General features: G+C 41.7%; 1 protein-coding gene across 33 annotated transcripts in view; it reads right to left on the bottom strand.

Annotated features, from left to right (window-relative positions):
• ptprd (protein tyrosine phosphatase, receptor type D) overlaps nt 1-21,798 on the bottom strand; it is a 463,922-nt gene that overhangs the window by 120,280 nt on the left and 321,844 nt on the right. For all 33 annotated transcript variants that reach the window (XM_023346243.1, XM_023346261.1, XM_023346260.1 and 30 more), the window contains one exon: nt 7,931-8,125. In XM_023346243.1, the coding sequence (XP_023202011.1) occupies nt 7,931-8,042 (112 nt within the window). In that variant the 5' untranslated portion in view covers nt 8,043-8,125. The remainder of the gene's footprint in view (nt 1-7,930; nt 8,126-21,798) is intronic.

The raw sequence follows: 21,798 nt of genomic DNA, 5'->3' as shown, positions 1-21,798 counted from the left end.
AAAAAAAACAGTTGACAAAATGACCAGAGACAGTTATTGGTTCACATATACAGTGCAAATGACAACAATGGAGCAATTTATTTAATTTGTATTTTTTTTGGCTGTCTGCAGAGATTTACCACAAACCTAGATTGCTTTACTTTGAGGCCATGTGGTAAAAAAAAAAAAAAAAAAAAAGTTCATTCTTGACACAAAAAAGCAAGCAACGTTAATTAAAAAACAGTCACGACTGAATAATCTTGAATATGACGTAATTTTATTTTATGATGCAAAAAATCTTTTGCATCATAAAACATGCAAAAGATCTTTTGCAAAAATTGCATTTTTTGATGTTTTTGTTCTTTTTTTCTCAAATATATTTGTGTAAAAAGAACAAAGAAGAACAAAACATTAAATATCCATTATTGCTGACTGCTGTTGCAGTGTCACTCAACAAACAAGCTCTCATTAGATATTGGATGCTTGTGAAATGTGGTTTAACATTCATGTTTGGGGAAAAAATATGAGCAAATCTCAATATTTAATGGCTTGCAGAAACACCTTCAGCACAAGTAACTTAAAGCTATTGTTCTTCGAAAGAGGTTTCTATTCTTTGACGGATTTTTCCTCCCACCTGGATTATTTCAAGGAGGTTTATGAGAATGCATCTTCCTTTAGAACTGCTGTCAAAAAATAATGCCTAAATTTTGACTGAATTGCTCCTACAAGGAGCTGATGTCTGTATGCCTTGAGTTTTTGTTAACACGCATCTGTGTACTCCACAGCAGTAAAAAGCTAAAACCTTTTCTTTTACAGCAAATTATGATAGAATCAACTGATTTAATATATCGCTAAGTTTTTCCCTAGACTGTATTGAAACTACTGCATTGTATCTTCCGATGCAGTTTCAATGCAGAGTATATGACTAATTGGTTCGTCACATCTACAATTCCCCCTACCCCCAAAAAAGAGAGAAGTATGAGTATGCAATTATGAAAGAACGGTGCACTAACATACTATAGAGACAGATGTGTCTTAATTCCTCATTGTGGCTTTAACATGCAAATAATTCTGCTGTCACACTTCTCTGTTCTGCCTTTTTCACCCTGCGGCGCATCAAGAGAACTTCAATAGATGATCTGCTGATTTTATCCCATGTGGCCCACCTTTGATTGCTGGCTCTAAAGCAGCGTTTGCTAATACATTAAGCGGGTGTGAATGCTGGGAATGCTTGTTCTGCTCTGGTTTGTTCATGAAAAAGAGAGAGACAGAGATGGGCTGCGGGTGCTAACATCTTCATGTCGAGAGGCTGGCTGAGTCTGTCAATACTCATTTGACGTGTTAAAGGGAATCATGCTGGCTCACTGTGACTCACCATGCCATCCAAAGTGAGTAATCAATTAAAACGCTATTAGGCCCACGTTTGACATGTTCCAGCAGAGGACGGCCTCAAATGGACGGTTTGGTGTCTGAGGCAGGATTTTCCTAAAAATGCAATTTGACACCTTTATTATTGTTCAATACCTCCACTGTCATCTCAGATGGTTTCTTCTGGCTTCGCCTCACAGTGAAAGGTGTAAATTATATGTTGCCTCTCTTGTGCTTGCTCCTCTCAGCCCACCAGAGGCAATTATGGCCCTCTTTCATACCATCGCCAAGCCCAATTTGCCACACAAATTAAAAATGCCACAACTGAGGGGTAGAAGAAGGTGAAAAATAGTGAAGGGGAAAAAAAAGGGTGGAGAGCAATAGAGAAATTACCAAAGAGAAAAGATGATTAGGGAAAGCAAATCAAAAATAACCTTCTAAAAATATTTGGTTTGAAATGATCAATTCACTGGATTCGAAAATCTGTCACTGATTTTACAAACAAATGTAAAAGTCTTAATTAGGTCTTTATTTCATAAAGACAAAAAGTGGTGGATGCTTGTGAAGTGGAAGAGAAAAAATCATGTTTTAATATTTTTTTATACTAATAAAAGTTAAATATGTCAATTTATGTCTCCACTGACCGCAGAATTGTCTTCCATGTATTTGAAGAGGCCCTTCCAAGGTTTTAGGTAAACTGATTTGTTAATTTCAACCAAAGCCGTCTTCTTCCTGTTCTTCCTTAAAGATCAGGTTTGTGAAGTGACCAACCTCTAATAGTACAGTCCACAGATTTCCCCACCTGAGCTGAGGATATCTGCAAATCCTCCATTGCTACCGTTGGCTTATTGTCTGCTTTCCCAGTTAATGTTCTCCTCGCCTGTCAGTTTAGGTGCAACCCATGTCTTGATAGGTTCTCAGTTGAGCCAAGCCTGTTCTGTGTTGAGATGATGAATTGCACATTGATCAAAACTTTGGGTATTGCTGCATAACATTACAGAGTAAAGCTTAATTGTCTGCTGTGTTCCTTGGCCGACAGTGATTGTTCACATTTGTTCTTTAACAAACCTCTAAACTCTTCACAGAATACACTTTTTGAAAACGATAATCACTTTTCTTTTTCCTTTGGTGTGCCAGATAAAATCCTTATAAGATATATTGAAGCTTATGTCTGTAACATTTGAAAAAAAAAAGTTAAAGTAGGAATACTTTTGCAAGAAATTGTAGGACTCATCACTAAAATGTTCACTGAGTATGTCTTATGCCATTTTCTTTTAGAAGAGAGCAGAAGATGAGAATTGCTGATGATGGTGCCATCTGTTGAGCAGGCAGACTCAGCCTCCAGGGTTACTCACACCCAAATGGACCTGGTTTGGACACAGAGCACCGTTTTCTCTTCAGGCCCACCGTTAAATTTTAGTGAATCCTTCGTACATAAGGAAAAAAGTCTGAGCTCGTCTGGGCTGGATATGGTTATGCAGCGGAACAGCTGAGGAAATGAATGCTCCTGTGAGCTGCTCAACGGAGGCTGGTGCAGAGCATCCAAAACAGCCGAGCAGAAAACGAAGGAGGAAAACAAAGAAGTGGGTAGGGGAAGAAAAAAGAAATGAGAAAACTGACAAGAGAGCGATTAGGAAGAAAAACAATGAAGGGAAGCTGAAAAACCTGGGCGTTCAGGCAGCATGGCAACAAAGACTAAAATCCCGATTTTTTGTATTGCCAGACGTATTCCACACCTCACCCCAATAAACCCCCCTTGCCGAACTCCCAGACACTCTTTCAGTCACAGACAGACAGCCGCTGCCACGACTCCCCTCATGTGACGTTTGTTTTGGCTTGGAAACGACGGCCCAGCACAGCTGTTTAAAGTAGAGTGTGAGGGTAATGGCAGCTGCAGGCGATCAGACAGCTAGAGGAAGGAAACTAGCCACGAGTTTTCTTTTTTTGGGAGGATTAAGGGGGGTTGTGGGGGTGTCAACTATTACAGTTGTGCAGCTCTCTGTTACAGTTGGGCTCAAATGCAGTGGAGGAATGTCTGAATGGTGACAGCTGTTATTTTAGTTGAAACTATGCTTCGGAACATGAACGTTTCGGATAACTTCCTCTGTAACGTACATTATATTGTCAAAGGTTATTGCTTATTTGCCTTCACGCACAGGCATGAGTTACCTCACATTCCTAATCCGTAGAGTTTAATATGATGTCAGACAGCCCTTAACAGCTGTGACAGCTTTTACTCTTTTGGGAAGGCTTTCCAGAAGCACGATGGTGTTGGGCAAGAAGATCTTGCTCACAGTTCACTTTCCAAGTCATCTCAAAGGTGTTTTGTCAGCTTGGAAAGGAGGAAAGTCAAGTTCCTCCACAGCAAGCTTGTTCATTTATGTCTTTGTGGACCTTGTGTTGTGTTCAGACACATATCATGACACAAAGAGGATGTCCTCAAAATGTTTGAAAAAAAAGTTATTCTCCTGATAACTGCCAAACCCAGACAGAGAAGCTGAGAGATTATTCATCACTCCAGAAACTACTCTAGAGTCCAGTGGCAACATGTCTTATACCCATGTGTGGCTTAGATGCTGTTGCAGTGACATAAAATCCCATTCCATAAAGCTCTCGGCGGTGTTCCTGAGCCAACATGAAGGTCACGAAGGTCTGTACCTACTGAATCTGCAGAAAGTTGGTGATTATCCAAGCTCAGGATCCTGCAGCCCCATGCAATGACTCTACAAGCCTACCACTTTGTAGCCAAGTTGCTGCCATTTCTATTTCCTTCAAATTTGTTGTTAGGAAATTTCATTGTAAAATATTTTGGAGATATTTTACAATTGGTACCACATTGGAATTCATTGAGCTCCTAACAACAATCTTTTGCATGCCTACATCTTCTATTTTCTATTTCCTGTGACCAAGAAAGTGGTTGGCACACCTTGATACAATGAACTGGATAGATTAGAGAATACTTTTGACAATATAGTGTATAATGCCCTGTTTGCAAAGTTCCCATAAACGAAACCATGTCTATAAATCTGGAGAGCAGTACATAAAAAGAGGAATACGCTGTAACACTGTTTTTCCTCTCCTGCTGAGAGACATATGTAGCGGTAGAAAAGGGAAGAAGAAAAATAAAGGCCATTTGAAGAGATTGCAGGGAACATTTCTCAAGCACAAAGTTTAAAATTTCGCCCATCAATTTCACTTTGCGTGGCTCCGTTGTATATGACCTTGGGTGAATGATCCCTTCAGTCAGTCGGAGACATTCGGCTGAACCGAGGGGGGATTTCAGTCAGTGCAAAAGGGAGCAATAAAATTTTTATTCATCTCACTATGGAGCTAATGATTCATGGATCTTCCTGTTAAAAGAAAGAGGAGGAGGATGAGGGGGTGTTGGTGGGGGGGAATCTTTGGTGTAGGACCAAAGCTCAATGAGGTTTGAAAACTGTTGTCACACATCACTGAGCAGATGTCTGATGTCGAGTAACTCAATTCAGAAGATTTCTCATTGTGATATTCTTGGCACAGGCCGAACAAAAATGACGAAGAAAAAATAAATGGGGGTATTAGAAAATAAGGACAGAAACATATTTTGAGCTTCAGTGAGATGAGCAGTTTGGTCAGTGGGAAATATTGATGTTTTTTGTTATTGTTGTTGTTTAAAGCACATTTAATAAGAACTACAAGGCATAAAGTGTAAGCTAGACCAAGGATATGAAATTTATATATGTAAAAAAAATTCTAATTTCCAATAATACTATTTACCATCCTGTAAATAAAATGCTTTTTGAAATGTCAGTACTTAAAATATTAATTTCATAATAGGGATGTGCTAGTTATAGAAATGGGTTGAAAATTATTTCAGCTGTTTTGTCTTACCCTCGTGGTTTAAAGTCCTTTCAAGGCGTTGCCACAGAAAGCCTTCTACAAACCAGAGTTTTATGTGTTTTATGTGCACAGAGTAATAATGTCTGTCTTCTTGTGTTAAAAGACATGGACAATCAGGGTGCAGAAACAAAAAGAGGGCCACCAATCACTTTTTAAATGATGTTCTTTTTAACTCATCACTTAACTATTTTGCTTACTCTTTGGGCTGCAGCTACTCAATGTTTTATGAAACAATGCATCAAATGAGTACCTGAATTTTCATCAAATGTCCCAAAATGTTAATTTCTCCTTTAACATCAGGTATTCAGAGCTTGAGATATGAAAGTCTACCCAGTTGAAATTTCTTTATAAGAACTCATCAGCAGAACTTAGCTCTCTCTCAAATATGGAACCTAACTTAAGATGGTTGAAAGATCCCTGTCTGTTACAGGATATTTCATTTCATCACTTGATGTTTATAATTTTCTGTGTATAATCCAGTTTGTCCTTGATTAGTCAGGACAATGCATCAACCTCTTGCTCCAGAGATACAATGCTAATTCAGTACAGGGTACATTTGCTTCTGTTTTATTTGTTGTGATCCCAGACCTTTGACAATTGTGATCTTTTTCTAAAATGTGCCTCTCATCACCAACCTTGTCTCTCTCCTTCACATGTAATGTAAACAGAAGGACGTTGCACAACTGCAATTACTGTTCCTGTAAAACACGAGTGTGTAAAACGGATGCAGTAACTGTAGAGGACATAAATGAAGCATTGGGGAGATTTTGCCTCAGGGATTTTTTTCAAATTGAGTCATTCAAGTAACAATTTCACTGTTGCTTGTAGTGTTGCTCTATATAAAGTTGAATACCAAAAAGGTGTAATATTCTGCACAATAAGTACCTTTAACTTGAAAACTGCCACAAGTCATGTATTTATTCTATACAGTCGCTTAGTCTACATATATATGAAAATATCTTATTTTTATAAATAGCATAATTGTACCAAAAATTTCAGTAGTGGGAATTATTGTAGATTTACTTTTTAAAAAACAACAATAAGCATATTGTGCTTTTTTTTTTAAGGAACTGTGGTATTTGTTCCTGCCATGTCTTTAATGATACCAATTTTTTGGTCAGTTATTTAACTAACTCCCCTGTCAGATTTCCTTTTTATCTTGGAGTGTAACTCTGTCTCTGAAAGGTATTGCTTGTTTAAAAAGCTTTTGAGTCCAAAAGATGAAATAAGTAGGTTGCATACTCTTTTCTATGTAATGACTCTGAATTTTAATGTACTTCTGTTTATTTTCATCTGTATTTTCCATTTCACTTCCTTACCAATTAAATTGTCTGCACAAAACCAGAAGGAAAAATAAAATAGTGTGAATTTCTTCATAAATACATAAGTCATTTGCTGACTCTTATGCCCAATTCTGCCAATAAGAATCAGCCTGATCCTGGCTAAGGAATTGTTAAACTTCTTACGGGAATGTATAGCACCATCAGCATAACAAGCCATTTTAAACCTTTAAAAACACTTAATTAAATTAATTTGCCATACCTGAAGATGTTTAAATGTGTTTTCATTACATGTAGCAGTTCTGTCAATGTTTGTTCATGGAGAAGTGGTGGAAATGTTTTCAATCATCTAAAAGCAACAACAAATGAGGGTGTATGTGTCCTTGTTGTTCATTTCTTTGGTGCAGATTTTTTTCTCCTTTTTTGAAAATTCAAGGATGCTGAAAGACTTCAACAAAGTGACTCATTTGTGATTTTCCTATATCTGATGTATTTCTCATCTCACCCTCTAGTCACCCTTTCCCTGCAGCAGAAAAACATTCCTACAGCACGATGCTGCCACCACCGTGTTTTACTGTAGGGATGGGGTTAGGCAGGTAACTAAGAGTGCCTTTTCCACAAAATATGGTACTATGTGCTTCATTCAACCAGAGAATTTTGTTTCTCCAGATAATTTAAAAAAAAATCATTCAAGCATACTGTGGCGTATCTTGTAGTGAGGAGTGGCTTCTCTCTGGGTACTCTATCTCAAAGGCACTAAGTTTGTTAGAGCAGTGAGGGTTCTGGTGGTTCCACATTTCAGAATAACGGGCACCGCAGCACCAGTGCTGCTATCCCTTGTGCTTTGACAGTCTGGTATCTGAGTTTCAGAGATAACTGATCTGGCTTCATTGTTTTGGTTCTGCTCTGTTGCTCACTGGCAAACCTTATGTAGACCAGTCTGTTCCAGTACAAATCATGGCCAATTAGCCATATTTACAAACTGTAGGCCCCAGTCAAGTTGTAGGAGCATCTCAATGAGGATCAGTGAACTCAAATGAACCTGAGCAGAAAAAGTGTGAATACTTGTGTACAGAAATGTCTTAAAACCTGTTTTATTTTCATCATCAAGGGACAGATGACCATGGTTTGAAGGGCCATGAGTGCTTTCAATGCAAATAACCAAACCTTACATGAATTTAATATTTCTTTGGAAGTCGTAAGAAGATCTCAAAGTTTCTTCCCTGTGATACTGCTTCAGAGTGTCTGTTTTAAGTTTTACGAACAAGTTGTACATGTTTGGTGCTCACATTGTGCTTCAGTCATTTTTTGTGTTTGAGGACATTTAAAAACAGAACATCCAAACCTTTCTCCGACTCAGCGGGATGACTCCTTTGAGCCCTCCCCACCCCCATCCCACGAGTCAAAACGTACGGTCCACTTACTTTGAGCGTCGGCGAGGTGGAGGAGCAGACCCTGGATTAGCAGCAGCAGCGGTGGCAGCAGCAGCAGCGTGGGTCTGGCTCTGTGCATGGTGGGACAGCTTGGCACCAGCATGCTTTGGCAGCCTCAGTGGCACTGGCTCACAGAGCCCTGTGAGTCAGTCTGGTCTGATTTCTCAGATGCAGGGTATTCACAGCCTGCACAAGGCGAGGGAAGGGGAGGACGGAGGATGAAGATGGAGAAGGGAGGGAAGAGAAGAGGGAGAGAGAAAGAGAGAGAGAGAATGAATGAAACAAAGCTGTTTGGCTCCACGGGTTTTATCTATCCCTGCACATTTCTGACATACCCCCACACAGCCTCGGCTGGAGCTGACAGAGGATAGGAACAGCCTGATGTGCTCACAGGGTATATTCTGACAGTTCTCTAAATGGAATAGTCACTTCACACGGATGCATATGTGCATGAGAGACCGAGATAGCGAGAGCAAGCGAAGGGAAAAATCCCACAGATAAAAGGGCGAGTCGACTTGATTTTTGTCTTCACGGCTTAGGTCACGAGCGCCAATCAAACAAGCTTCATAATTAAAGAGCATTTAGATCACAGAGGGAACTCGGCTGCTAATAAATAACAGCCTGAGAAATCATCCCCAATCTAAATATTTAGCAGAAATTACAGAAACGAGACATTAATGCTTTTTTAATTATATTAAGTTACTCTGAAGCAAATCGTAGCTTCTTTCACATCATATTTCCCCTTAAATAACACGCTTTATTAGCTCTAATTCCCCCCCACACACACACACACAGATTTTCCCTTTCATCCGCAGCAGCACAAACACCAAATAAAATCTTTAAGACAGAGTGGCCGGGCTGTTTTCCTTTCATGTTGCAGCCTGTTATCGACGGGGCGCTGTGCGGCAGGGAAAATCAATGCGATACAGTGAACTGGTATTAGCTGCCGCCTGCCTCCTATCCCTTGTCATCCATTTGCTTAAGCCTGAGCTTGATCCTCAGTGATGGATGCTTTGCGGTAGGCTTCAGCTCATAACACGGCTCCCGGCTAATCTGAGCGTCACACTGTAGTCGCGGGGGTGGCTGAGAGGGGGTTAGTAACTGCGGAGCCCGCCTGCGATGTTGTTCTTATAAGAAGGTGTTGTTTCAGCTGTTACTGCCAGGAGGCCTTCATCAGATCTCCTAAAAAGTTTTGCGATGGTATTGAGTTGGCTGGCTGCATATCGGCAGATCTGACCACCGTAGAAAAGGAAGACATAAACAGGCTGAAGCCAAATCCCCACGCGCGATGATGATGACAAAGTGCCTAATTTCCCTGTTACCAATCATCCTCTCTCCCACTTCAGGCTTTCCCTCCTTCACTCCTGTGGGCTGTAAATGGCGGAATGACTGGGAGATAGCGCACCTGTCACAGTCGATTTGTGTTTGTGTTTGGAGGAGGGGGGGCTGGGTGGAGGACAGATACGGCTACCTGCGTGAGAACTGGAAGGTGGACAGTGAGAATCAGTATGCGGGCGTGTGTGTGTGTGTGTGGTGAGGGGCCAACAACGAAGGGAATCTATAAAATGCAATCTCTGCTTTCACTCATGCTGCAAACAGCACACAATCGCTAATATCTATGCATACCTATAGCGTCCTCCAAAAGTTTTCACATCCCTTGAGGGTTTTCAAGGTTTTCCACATTAAAAACACAAACTTTGCAAATTTTACATAAGATAAATATTGCATCATTGTGTAGTCATTTATCTTATTTTGATTGGATTTGGTTCTTCTAAGAGCCGAAAAGGCTTTGAGCTAAACCACAGGTGTCAAACTGGTGTTTTGTAACTTTTAGATGAGTTGAAACACACTTGTATCAAATAATTAGGCAATCAGTAGGACCCTGTAGAACTTAACTGGCTGCTGAGGAGGCAGTTTAACCATTTGATTCAGGTGTTGGACCAAAGACGCAGCTAAATGTTGCACGACAGCTTGAGCTGGATCTAAATCATTCTGTTGATTTAGATCAACAGAATGATCTGTTGCAGCTATGATGTTTCACGTCAATACCCTGCTTGAACACTAAACTCCACCACAGTCTTAAGTCATTTGCAGTTTCTTAGCATGTCTTCTTCCAGGAGTGTCTTGTACTGCAGCGGCATCTGGCACAGGTGTCAAACTCCAGTCCTCAAGTTCTCTGCAGTGTCCTGCAACTGTTAGGCCAACACCAAGATGCTGTAGAACTTGGCTGCATGAGGAGGTAATTCAGTCACTTCATTCAGATGTGTTGGACTTGGGTCACATCCAAAAGTTACAGGACACTGGCACTAAAGGACTGGACCTTGACACCCCTGGCATAGAAGTAGAGCCAGCGGCCCATGTACAGCAGGAATGACTCCTGACCTTTTGACCTTTTTACTGCAGGTCTTCCCTCCTCCTTTGTGCTCCTTTTCTGTCTGATTAACATCAAAGGCTTTCCTGTTGCTGATGAGATGCGACCCTACAGCAGTTTGGATGGAGTGTTCAATGAGTTCAGGGTCCTACTAAATTGCAGATATCTGTCAAACTATCTGTGTGTTTTTTTCAAGTAAAACCTATAAAACAATAAAACTTTGCTACAATGTGAAAAAAAAGAACTGTGAATACGCAAAGCATTTTATGTAAACACTTCTGAGAAACACTGGGATGACTTTTCACAGCTGTGTGAACTGGATTCAAATCAACAGTAATAAAACCCCCTCCTGAACAGTCCGAGCGGACAAAGCTGCACTGCAGCTGTCCCTCTCCTTGGGTTATCGTTTCACTGCTCTGCTTCTCCAAAGCTAAGTGATTGCCTTTGATTTAATTGATGAAGTGTGAATCTACAGAACAACATGACATTAGGTTAGAATTTGCAGCACTCAGCACACACTCCCAATACCACACGCGCACACCCCACCTCGCTGACGGAGGCTACCTCAACCATCTGCGTGTTGTGTAACAAGCAGGGAGACAACTAAAAGGCTGTGCCATGTGAGAAAATGTGAGGAGAATCTCAACCCACAGACACTATCACACAAAAATCATAGCTGCGAGGACTGTGAGGTGCTGGTTTGCCGTTAATGCTTTCGGGCACTTTCCTTCATAATGTGCTAAGGTGTGATAAGACACCAGCCAGAAAGCCAGCAGCTTGTCAAATGAATGTCGCCTAAATACGGAATCATGCATAATTTGCACCTTTTTAAATAAAGACACATGGGTAAGCATGTCCAAGTGAGACTTTTTTCCTTCAGTTATTTCATGTGAAACATTCCTCCACCAAGGTATCTTCAATCAAGAACCGGGACTGTTGCTAACTAGTTCAATAACAACTATGAACAGCTGATTCTGAATTACTCACACCGTTTCAATCGGGATTTTAAAAAAAGAAACAACAGATGTGGATTGTAAAATACCCAGCAGTGCCTATAAAACCAGTCACAAACTGTGTTTATAAACTCTGCTAAAAACTGCAGTAAGCAATTCAGCCTGATGTGGTGCTTAGTGACCACACCAGGTTAGAGGGAAATACAGACAGCTTTCAACCCAGTGGCATTTTCTAGCCCTTTCCAGAAGGTACAAAGGTCTTCTTAGACTAGGGGATGTGTAGAACCTTCAGGAAGGCCTGTGACAGGTGCCTAGGAAACCTCCAAACAGAGGTGTCCAGGAGGAGAATACTGATCAGATACCTGAACTACCTGGATGATTTTGAAGCAAAGGAGAATGAAGGTCAACACACACCCCCAAGTGCATGTTGCATCTAGTGAACGTCAACACTTCCAATGAAATCACCCACAGCTCAAGCGGAGCAATATGTTCTGCTTTTTCAAACTTCAGCATATTTGTGTTCGTTTGCCTGCTTTATGAGAGCATCAGACAGCCTCTGGAACTCCATTTCTGACATTACAGGTGATTTTACAAGCAAATATACGTTGGCCCAGGGCTAAACCCAACAGTTATATTTTAAAAGTCGTGGTTTATTTATTTATTCATACATTAAGTGAAGTCAAAATGAAAATAAAGTATTAAAATATAGTAGTAGACCCAACTTTATTAACAATGGCAATTGATGATGACATTAGTTTTCTGGTACAGTCTTTGTAGTTCCTTCCAGTTCATTGGTCATATAAAATCCAAATAAGATATGCTGAAGATTTTGTTTGTAACATGATAAGTAACATTAAAGATAAGGATATGGAGTGGCATTAGTAGGAGTTTAATTAGTAGTTGGTTTCCATGAGCGTATTCCCAGGACCTTATGAAAGGGCCATGATGGTCCTCGTTCAGAGTCGGTGCTTTGACTCTGGCTCTGGCTCAGAATTAGAAACTTTTTTTCAGGGTACAAGTCCTACTGAGGTTGCTTCAGTTTTTCACCGCTGAACATTGGATGCAACACGTTCACATTCATATACTCGGTGACTCTGACGCTTTCCATTGAAGATTTATTACATTAGAAAAAAGGAAAAGAAAAATAAACAATCTCGTCTTTCTTCCTGAGCCCCTGGTGGTATTGTTGTGTTCCCATTCACTAGTGCCACAGTCAAAGGATTTCGGTGCTGATAGCAATCATGCATTATTAAACAAAGCCTGACAACATGCACCATGTTAATTAGAAAAAGAGGAGGTAGGGGGGAGAAAAAGAAAGAAGCTGTTGAACTGTCTACTCTCTCCTTCCCGGTGATTCTTATCAGAAATGTGAAAAAGAATGAGGATGGCGTGTTTATATTCCACATAAAGGCTGGCCGCCGTTCTAATTTCAGTGTGCTGTTTTGGTATTCTGCTCTTTTTTAGACGAGCAATATTACAGAGAGAGTAAGAAAAAGAACAAAAGAATCAGTTATATTTATCTCATATTGCAGCCATACAGCAATAAACTTATTATGGGGATAAACGCAGGGTGAATAGTTATGAGGGCTCCGAAGCCGTGAGTTTATAACTTCAACTTTGCAGCTATTATACATTTCTATGTTTGCTCACATCCAGTAGTAGTAGAGAGGACCTGAAATAAAGCCAAGCAATTAAAACGCTCCAGCAGTGATTTCACACGTTACATTTTCAGCAGTACAACTTTATACTGCTCCTTTGTCCGAGCTGAGAAACTCTACTCAGTGTAGCTAAAAGCGATTCATAAATGGGGTGGGTTTTTTTTCTGTTTTAGACTCATAGGCACAGACCAAATCGATCTTAAAGGAAACAGAGCTGCGCATGTTGTCCTAACGCACAATCTAAAAAGCAGCAAAAACGCCATCAAATCTATTAAGGCCAAATCCTCTGTAATTAGCCCAAACAGAAGCAAGGAGAGAAAAGACACAAATAAAAGGAAACAGAAAGAGAGCGGCGCTGCACTGCATTATAATCAGTATCACGCCCAGGCAGGCACAGCAAAATCACTTTTGTGAGGCTGGACTTTTTTTCATTTCCTACAGACTTCAGAAGTTAAAGAATGCAATAATTACATTCCACACTCTGATTTCCCTTTTTTCTTGAAACGTCATATGCAGGACTGGGGGTGCAAAGCTGCAACGGGTCTTTTTAAGCTGACTTACTGATGGAGACACATTAATATACTAAGACAAGTACTATGACCAACTCATGTAAACTGAACCCTAAAGAGAATGTGGGTGAGATTTAGATTTCAGTATTAAATATGTAGAGATACATATTTCTATATGCCTGGATTTCTGGTGTGATAGATGGGTTCTGTGGAGAGGTTATGAGAACTTGGTACCTTATATGCACTCTTAAAATCTCCTCAGTTCAACCTCAAATTAGATAAATAAATAGCTTTTTTCAAAATAAGTGATTTTTGCCAAACATTTTCCATAATATTGTTTCCACGGTTTCACGTCCTTCCTGAAGAGAAGCCAGAGAAAATTCCGGAGTGACCGGGGTTTTCGCTCACTGTATAGATCACAGAGCGATACATTACCGCCCCTCCCTTACTTGTTGCTGCACACAGAGAGTTGTTACAAACTGTCTGTATCATACACATTTCTCCAAACTGGCTTTGCTTAAACTGCTATTTTATTACACATATGACACTGAAATCTAGTAGTTTCACAGAACCCCATCTCAAAAAACTGAAAGCAGAGCAAACCTTCAGAGATCTACGCTCACTTACAACCTTTTAATACCTTTAATATTCATTTTTATTTCATTAGTGGGTTTTTTTTTCTGGTGACAGAGCTATTTTAAAACTGTATCTGGTCTTTTTTTTCCCTAAGAACAGTGTCAACTTTTATTTTCTTTCCTTTATGAGCTTCATTCCTTTGCTCCCTGCTGTTCTGTTGTAGATTTTTCCTGTATTTTCATTTCTTCCTCCGCCCGCGTTGATGTGATTTAAGACGGAGTGACAAGGCCGTTTCTCACACATCGCTCTTGATCAGCCGGCATGTGTAATAACATCCCTAAAGCTAGGCTAAGCTATGCCCTCCAGTGTATCCTCCACATGAAAGACCCTGACAACCGCACATCAGAGGAGTTTATTTGCTGTGCTGACTTATTTACTCGACTCCCCTACCAACCTCTTGCCCCCCATTGCCTCCCCTGACCTCCCTGAAGCAGGCCTCTCAGGGTCTTTCGGGGGCATCGCCGTGAGACCTTCTGTTTGAGAAAGAAAAGGATTTAAGCCTCAGACGAAAAAAATGCTCCCGATGCTGCTCCTGTTTTTCTAGTGTGGTTATATGTTGCTTTGCTGTGAACGGATCCATCGACGTGAAGCACGCAGCAGGAAGCTAATTGGGTCTGGTGGCATTTGTCTGCCTAATAATTGCTTTAAAAGCACCTGCTGCGACGATAGGATGGGAGCTATCACGGTCCCATCTCGCTCATGTGTCATGTGGTAAATTACTATCAGATTTCCAAATAGTTTCCATTTTTCTATCAGGAAATCCTTTGAAATGTGTAATGTTGTGGCAGAAATACAATTAAGTTCTGTTGTTACAGCGTGTGAAAGCTGTAATTGATCCAATGATAATGTTGAGACCTCCTCTGGGATCATTTTTCTTCTAAAAACAGTTAAACTCGTCTGTTTTCGGGTGAAAATGTAACACTGCTTCAATAGCACTTCACCAAAAATCTCAACCTAAAATCCAAACGGGATCAAAGCTATACATAACCTTAAATCTATACATATAACTTCACTAACATTATGGTAAATGTTTCTGAGCAAGCTGGAGAGAAATAACACGCTTTTAGTAGCAATCTGTAAGGTTCTAACATAAATGTGGTTGGATAATTGACCACTTTTCTTGGTGGAGTTCATTCAGATTACTCCACACATTTCCAACAGGAATGAAATTGCAGGCTTCAGAAGACCTGAAGCTTTATTTTGTGTTCAGAATCATTGTCCAGCTGGAACACAAAGTTAAACTTTCAACCGTCTAGCTCTGTCACGGAGATGAAGTTAAAAAGTTACTCTATCCATCTTGTGCAGTGCACCTTTACGACAGTCAGCGAAGCAGAAGCACAACATGATGCTGCCACTACCAAGCTTGACAGCTTGCGTGACATTGCTGCATTTCAAAGCCTTACACTGACTCCTTCAGCTGGCTGTAGTGTCAGTACAACATGTTGTAGCATAAACTGGGGCAAACTCTAAAATGATAAAAGGAAACAAATGCAATATAAAAATGTAGCTTTTTTTCTTTTAGTATATGCAATATACAATAAAGAAAAGGACAAAGAAAGATATAAACACATAAAGAAGGAAAAAGAGAAAAAGAAAGAAAGGAAATAAAGAAAAAGAGGAAGAAGGAAAGTAAAAATGATCTGCTGTGAGCAGAGCTGTATGTATGTATACATTTGTATAATTTTGATTCTATATGGTTTAAAGAAAATTCACAATTCAAATTCTGTGTAGCAGGAGATAAATCATCAGCCGTCCCACAGAGAACATGAACGTCATCCTGATGTGAGCTTCTGAAGATATACGAAGACCGGCGTCTACGTATATCAAGACGAAATCGCTGCAGAGTTAATATTTTAGATGAAAAGCTCAAGTCAAGGACGGTGTGTTCATGATTTGAAAACGGCTGCCTTGTTGCGGTGGTAGGTTCAGCCCACCTACGCAGACCTTGACTTTAGTCTGACTACAAAATCTTTGTCTCCAGCATCCTCTCCTCGGATTTCCTGTCTGACTGATCCATCTTGCCATCTCTTTTCGCCTTTTCCCTCATGTTTCTACCTCAGCTGCTTCCTCCGCCAGCCAGCTGCCAGATTCAGATGGATCGTGCCCACTGTGCAAGACCCTAACCCTTTGATATGGTGATTGATAATCCCCCCGTGCCACTCCCTTTAAACGCATCCCAACAATATCAAAAGCACAACACAAGGTGAATGGAGCTAACTGGGCAATCTGTGGGCACACGAGGGAACTTAGAGCAGCCCTATTTTATCTCTGTCTTCATGTTTGGATCACCTCCTCTGACCTTGTTGACACTGGTAAACACGCTTCCCATCGGCTGCTAATGGATGCCTCTAATGCCTCACTCAGACGTTGAAAACTAGTCATTTATATTTTTGGGACGCCTTTCTCTTCTGCTTCGTTTGTTTTGTCATGGCGTGGGAGGCTTCTATAGGATGAGCGTGTGCCACTTGGGTTGTGCTTGACCTTGTGAATCAGCGATTGGCGTGAGGAACGAACGTGTTATCATGCAAACAGGCTGAATCTCGAGGAGTCTATTGTGTCGGGGAGCAGCGAGTGTGTCGGGATAGGAGGGAAGAAATGAGAAAAAAGGGGGGAAACCAGCAGCCGCAGCCAACCTAGAATGGCTGGGATTAAATTTACGCCGCATGAACAGGGAAGGGCTAAATCATGTTACATATTATGAAGCTCAGAGGGAGTGGGGGGTGAGAGAGAAGGGAAAAGAGGGTGGAGATGAGGGCTGGAAATAAAATGGATAAGAAGTGCAACGAGCCAGAGGTGGCGAGCGAATAGGGAGGAGGAGGAACTGTGGACAGATGAGGGGAGGAGGATGCATTGTTGTGTGGCAGCCACTGCCAGCATTTTCACACTTCGCTTGTACCTGCAACCTCCAACGGAGGGGAATGCAAGAGGAATAAAGGGGGAAAAGACGAGGAAAAGCTGCTGCTTCTTGTGCATGTATTGAATTTTTGTTCATATTTTGTCACATGACACTGCGTGAAATAGAAAGTCTAACATTGTGAACCCAGCATCCCAACAATAAAACATAGTGGTGGCTGAGAAGCTAGAGGTTCGCCTATCGACAGCAACAGTGGCACTAAAAATACCTCGTGAATCAATTGGATGGTTTAAGTCAAAGACCTAGTCAAAGGCCAGATCTTGTGACTTGGTTTTGTTCCATCGCATTTAATCCAAGTCCGAGAATTAAGGGAAATTTCCTTAATCTTCCAAGTATGCACAATTTTGTGGTTGTCTAGCAGATAAAACTCCAGTAAAATACAAAGGAACTTGTCATTGTGGGAAAATATGAAAGCTTTCAAGGGTTGTGAATAATTTAGCGAGGAATAATGACAACGAATGAGTAAAACTTTTACATTAAACCAAATTCCTTCTATCTTTAAAATCTCACGCTGAGGATCAGGGTCACATACAAAGAAATACATGCCGCTTTAAAATAAAAATGCACGACTCCTACACAGACACGCTAAGAAACATGGACTCGGGCATTCATTTGCACGGATAGACGCATACAGCCGGAGCACAAGCACGCATAGCCTTTTACGCCACATGCTGCTGGCACTTTGACATCTACCCCCAGCACACCAACGGTCTGTGGGAGGATGAATAATCTCACTTCCGTGAGGCAGAGGAACATTAGAGAGAGGAAGGAGGGCGAGAGGGAGGTTGTTCCTAGCCGGAGCTCACATCGCTTTATGGAAAGTACAGAGGGCCCCCGAACAGACAAAACAACATTCCTCTCTGCCACTTGCCGACATGGCACAGCACATGGCAACAGAGCTCTGCTGAGAATAACTGAAAAAATGCAGCACAGGGATTTGCACCCCTCACCCCCAAAACATATGACACAAGTCAGCAAGAATATGCCTCCTTATCTCTGCTGAAACAATTGGACACTGAGGTGCATTGTTTGTTACTGACATTTAGAGCCTTTTGTACACACGCCAAAGCATTTGGTATGGAAATCGTCTACTTAGGCTTACATGAAGGATGTAAACAGGCGCCCGGGGCTTACATGCAACACTCATAGGGCATTATATTAATTAAAATGCTGCTTATCTTCAATTATCTGAATGCAAATTTGACTCAACTTTCCCAGACCTAAATGTTACGCCTTGTTTTTTTTCCTTGAAAGCCCCACCATGGTTTACAGCGATGCCTCACAGAAAGAAGGAAGGTTGCTGGCTGAATCTTGACTTCGGCCTTTCCTTTGTGCAGATGTCCTATTTTTTCCCTGAGTTTTCATGAGGCTTCTCTAGCCGTTAATGCAGATGTTAGGTTAAATTGTGATTCTGAATTGGCCTTGGGAAGGCGTGGATAGTTATGCGCTTCATTTGTGTCGTGTACTTTGGGTCTCCTCCCTGTTCACTGTTGGGGTGGACTCCAGCTTCCCCTGTGACCATGCACATGACTTGGTAAGTATACAAGATCAAGTTCCTTCCTCTATGTAGAATGACGATGAAATGTAATGTTGATGAGTAGTTCATTTGTTCCAGTAATTTAATTTAAAAAGTGAAACTGATATGTAGGGTAATTTCCTTCAAAGTGATAAATGTCAAGTGTTTATTTGTGCTGATAATATGGGTTTAATATGTATAAGAAAGTCCTTAAATCAACTTTCCTAGACATTTTGACACACAAAACCAATTAAAAAGAATTCTTCTTATGAAACAGCACACTGTATACAAAAGTATTCATGGAAAACTTATTGAAAGGAAAACAATGTGGCTTAAAAGAACACTGTTCAGAGGAATGTGACAACTATCAATAAATGGTTTGGGACAAATAAAGCAAAGACTCCAGCAGGAGTATTTTTATGTCATACATATCTGCCTCCTGAACAGCATGTTGGTGTATTGTATGGCACAATTGTTAGGTATGCATGAATTACTGCATCAATGTGACATGCAATGAACGCCATCAGCCTGTGGTGCTACTGCGCTGTTAAGGAAGCCTTGGTTGCCTTAACAGGTCATTCAGTCCATTTGGATTGTTGGGTTCTAGCAGTTTTTTTTTTACATTTGGATACAGCATTCCTCCTCATGGAGGGTGTCTGATGGGCAAATCAGAAGTCCTCATGATTGTGTTGTCCATAGTAGAACATTTATGTCTTCAAAATACTTTATTGAACTGGCCTTTTATAACACAAATTTTCTAAAGATTTTTTCTCCTCTAAATTCATAATAATCCAAATAAATGAAAAGAAATAAATGCATTGAATACAACAATGACAATATAAAATGAGGTTTACTTTTTGAAATGAATTACTGAAATAAATTAACTTTTTAATAATATTCTTATTTACTAAGTCACCTGTATTGATTCTGTATTTTAACGACGCTGAGTCAACAACTAAAACAAACTAACGGCTTGCCAAAGCTTTTTGTATGAAAATTTATCAGTGTCACCGGCTGAGGACAATGCGAGAAAATAATATGATCACAGATATGTTTTTGCTGAATCCACAGAGATGAAATTGTGTTGTTTCTGCTCCTCCATCTATTTCCTGATAAGGCTAGCAGAGGACCCGGACTGAGAGATGTTTTAATATTTAAAGGATCCTTACTGAAGTTTGCAGAGCACTTTGATGTTGGTGCTGGGATTATTAGATTTGAAAAGCTAAACTTCCATTAGGCCTTGGACGTCCTTGAAAGGTGTTGCAGCTCAAAAAACCTATTGTTCTCAGAAAAATAGGCGGTGGGGGGAGGGGGATTGTTTGCGCAACTCTGTGGAGGGTAAAGCAATGGTTCACCCGCAAGGCAAACACAACAATTCTCCCCTTTGTCGTTCCACCAAGACTAATGCTTGCCGCCACAACATTAGCAGCCAAACAAGCATGGTCCTCTGACAGTGAATGGTATATCGTAACTCCATGAACAAGACGTTTTATTATGCTGGTGAAAAATGAATAAATAATCCAGCTCTGGAGCCACAGCTTGAAGATTGAAATTCAAATCAAATGCCACCTTCAGACAAATGTCAGAATACAGAAATCAGGACTGCCGTGTCCACGCCCGGCATCAAGCAGCATGCTCAGTTTGACATTTAGGAGTGATTTTTCTGTCTCTGTGTCGGTTTTCTATGTAAAACGAGCGTGGTAATTGCGGAAAAAAAGATGTACATGAACTCGCACATGCCATAAATAGGGAGCTTTCCCCACCCTTCGTCTGACTCTCTCTCAGAAGCCTCCGTATAATCTCGTCCCACCTCGTGCAATCCGCCCCCGAACACTCACAAACATGATTAAGACACTGTCAAGCCTGACATTGCCATCTCCCGTGCTGTCAGCGGGCCTCACCGGGAGCCGCTGACTGACTGCCTGGATGTGCCTTATCATTAACAGGGCTGCCTGTGCCACCACAAGGGGCTTTGATGACAGAAGCTACGGCCCAAGCGCCTGCCCCTCCCACGTTAGTGTCATCTAAATGAGATAGGGGCCCAGGAGCTGAGGGATTAGGTACTGAATAATTACCTATTTAAAGACCCTAATTGAGCATTTCATTAAGAGACTGGCAGAGATTTTTTATTTTTTTTGCCAGAGAAAAGGGGAGAGAGACGTACTTGTCAGTGCATGCTTGCGGGTCGGGGATGACACAAGGATGCTGGAACCTATATGCTTGTGTCTGCGTTTTGGATCCACAACGGACTGTCACCTTGAATTCAAGGGCTACCTTGCTAGCAGCAAGGTCCTTCGCTTGTTTTCTGTTTACATTGCATTTAGCCCCGGCACGCGTTTGTGCAAGTAAATCCAGCAGACATTTAGAAACTGATAGTCATGAGTAAACAAGGGGAACTTTCCCATGTTTACTCATGACTATGAGTAGAGATGAGGTGTTCAACCTTCAGTAGCTCCAATTAAAAGTGGGTGTAAGAGAGGGGTTCAAATTGCATTGTGGGGATTTGTGTCATGAAGCGGTGGGTGGTGAGAGTGGTGAGGTAGACGCAGCGGGCCCAGGTAAGATGAAAAATGATGTTTTAATGATGAAGCACAGTCCAAACAACGAGTAGCAGGCACACGGAAACACTGAGGACGACTAGACTGGACATTGACGTAACATAGACGAGGACCCGACGAGGAACAAAGAACACAGGTGGAGTTAAATACACAGGGGGTAATCACAGAACGAGACACACCTGGGAACAATCAAGGGGAGGACAGGACAACGAAGAGACTTACGGACACAGAAACTCAAAATAAGCATAGAAAAACACAGATCCTGACAGTACCCCCCCCTCAAGGGCGGCTACCAGACGCCCACAAAACAAAAACACAACAAGGGTGGGCGGAGGGGCGCCGGACGGGGGGCCAGAGTCCAAAATAACAAAAAACAACCCACCATTGTGGGCGGAAACACGGGAAGGGCCAAGAGTCCAAAAAGAAACAAAAAACTACCCACAGGGTGGGCGGAGGCAAAGGAGGCGGGAACCACGGAGGCGGTCCGGAGGCCGTCCGCGGCGCTGGAGGCGGGAACCACGGAGGCGGTCCGGAGGCCGTCCGCGGCGCTGGAGGCGGGAACCACGGAGGCGGTCCGGAGGCCGTCCGCAGCGCTGGAGGCGGGAACCACGGAGGCGGTCCGGCGGCCGTCCGCAGCGCTGGAGGCGGGAACCACGGAGGTGGTCCGGCGGCCGTCCGCGGCGCTGGAGGCGGGAACCACGGAGGCGGTCCGGCGGCCGTCAGCGGCCGTCCGCGGCGCTGGAG

Source organism: Xiphophorus maculatus, chromosome 14 (genome assembly GCF_002775205.1).
Source record: "Xiphophorus maculatus strain JP 163 A chromosome 14, X_maculatus-5.0-male, whole genome shotgun sequence".
In the NCBI taxonomy this organism is placed as follows: Eukaryota; Metazoa; Chordata; class Actinopteri; order Cyprinodontiformes; family Poeciliidae; genus Xiphophorus; species Xiphophorus maculatus.
Note: the sequence above shows the minus strand (reverse complement) of the source record. Positions and strands in the feature narration are given on the sequence as shown.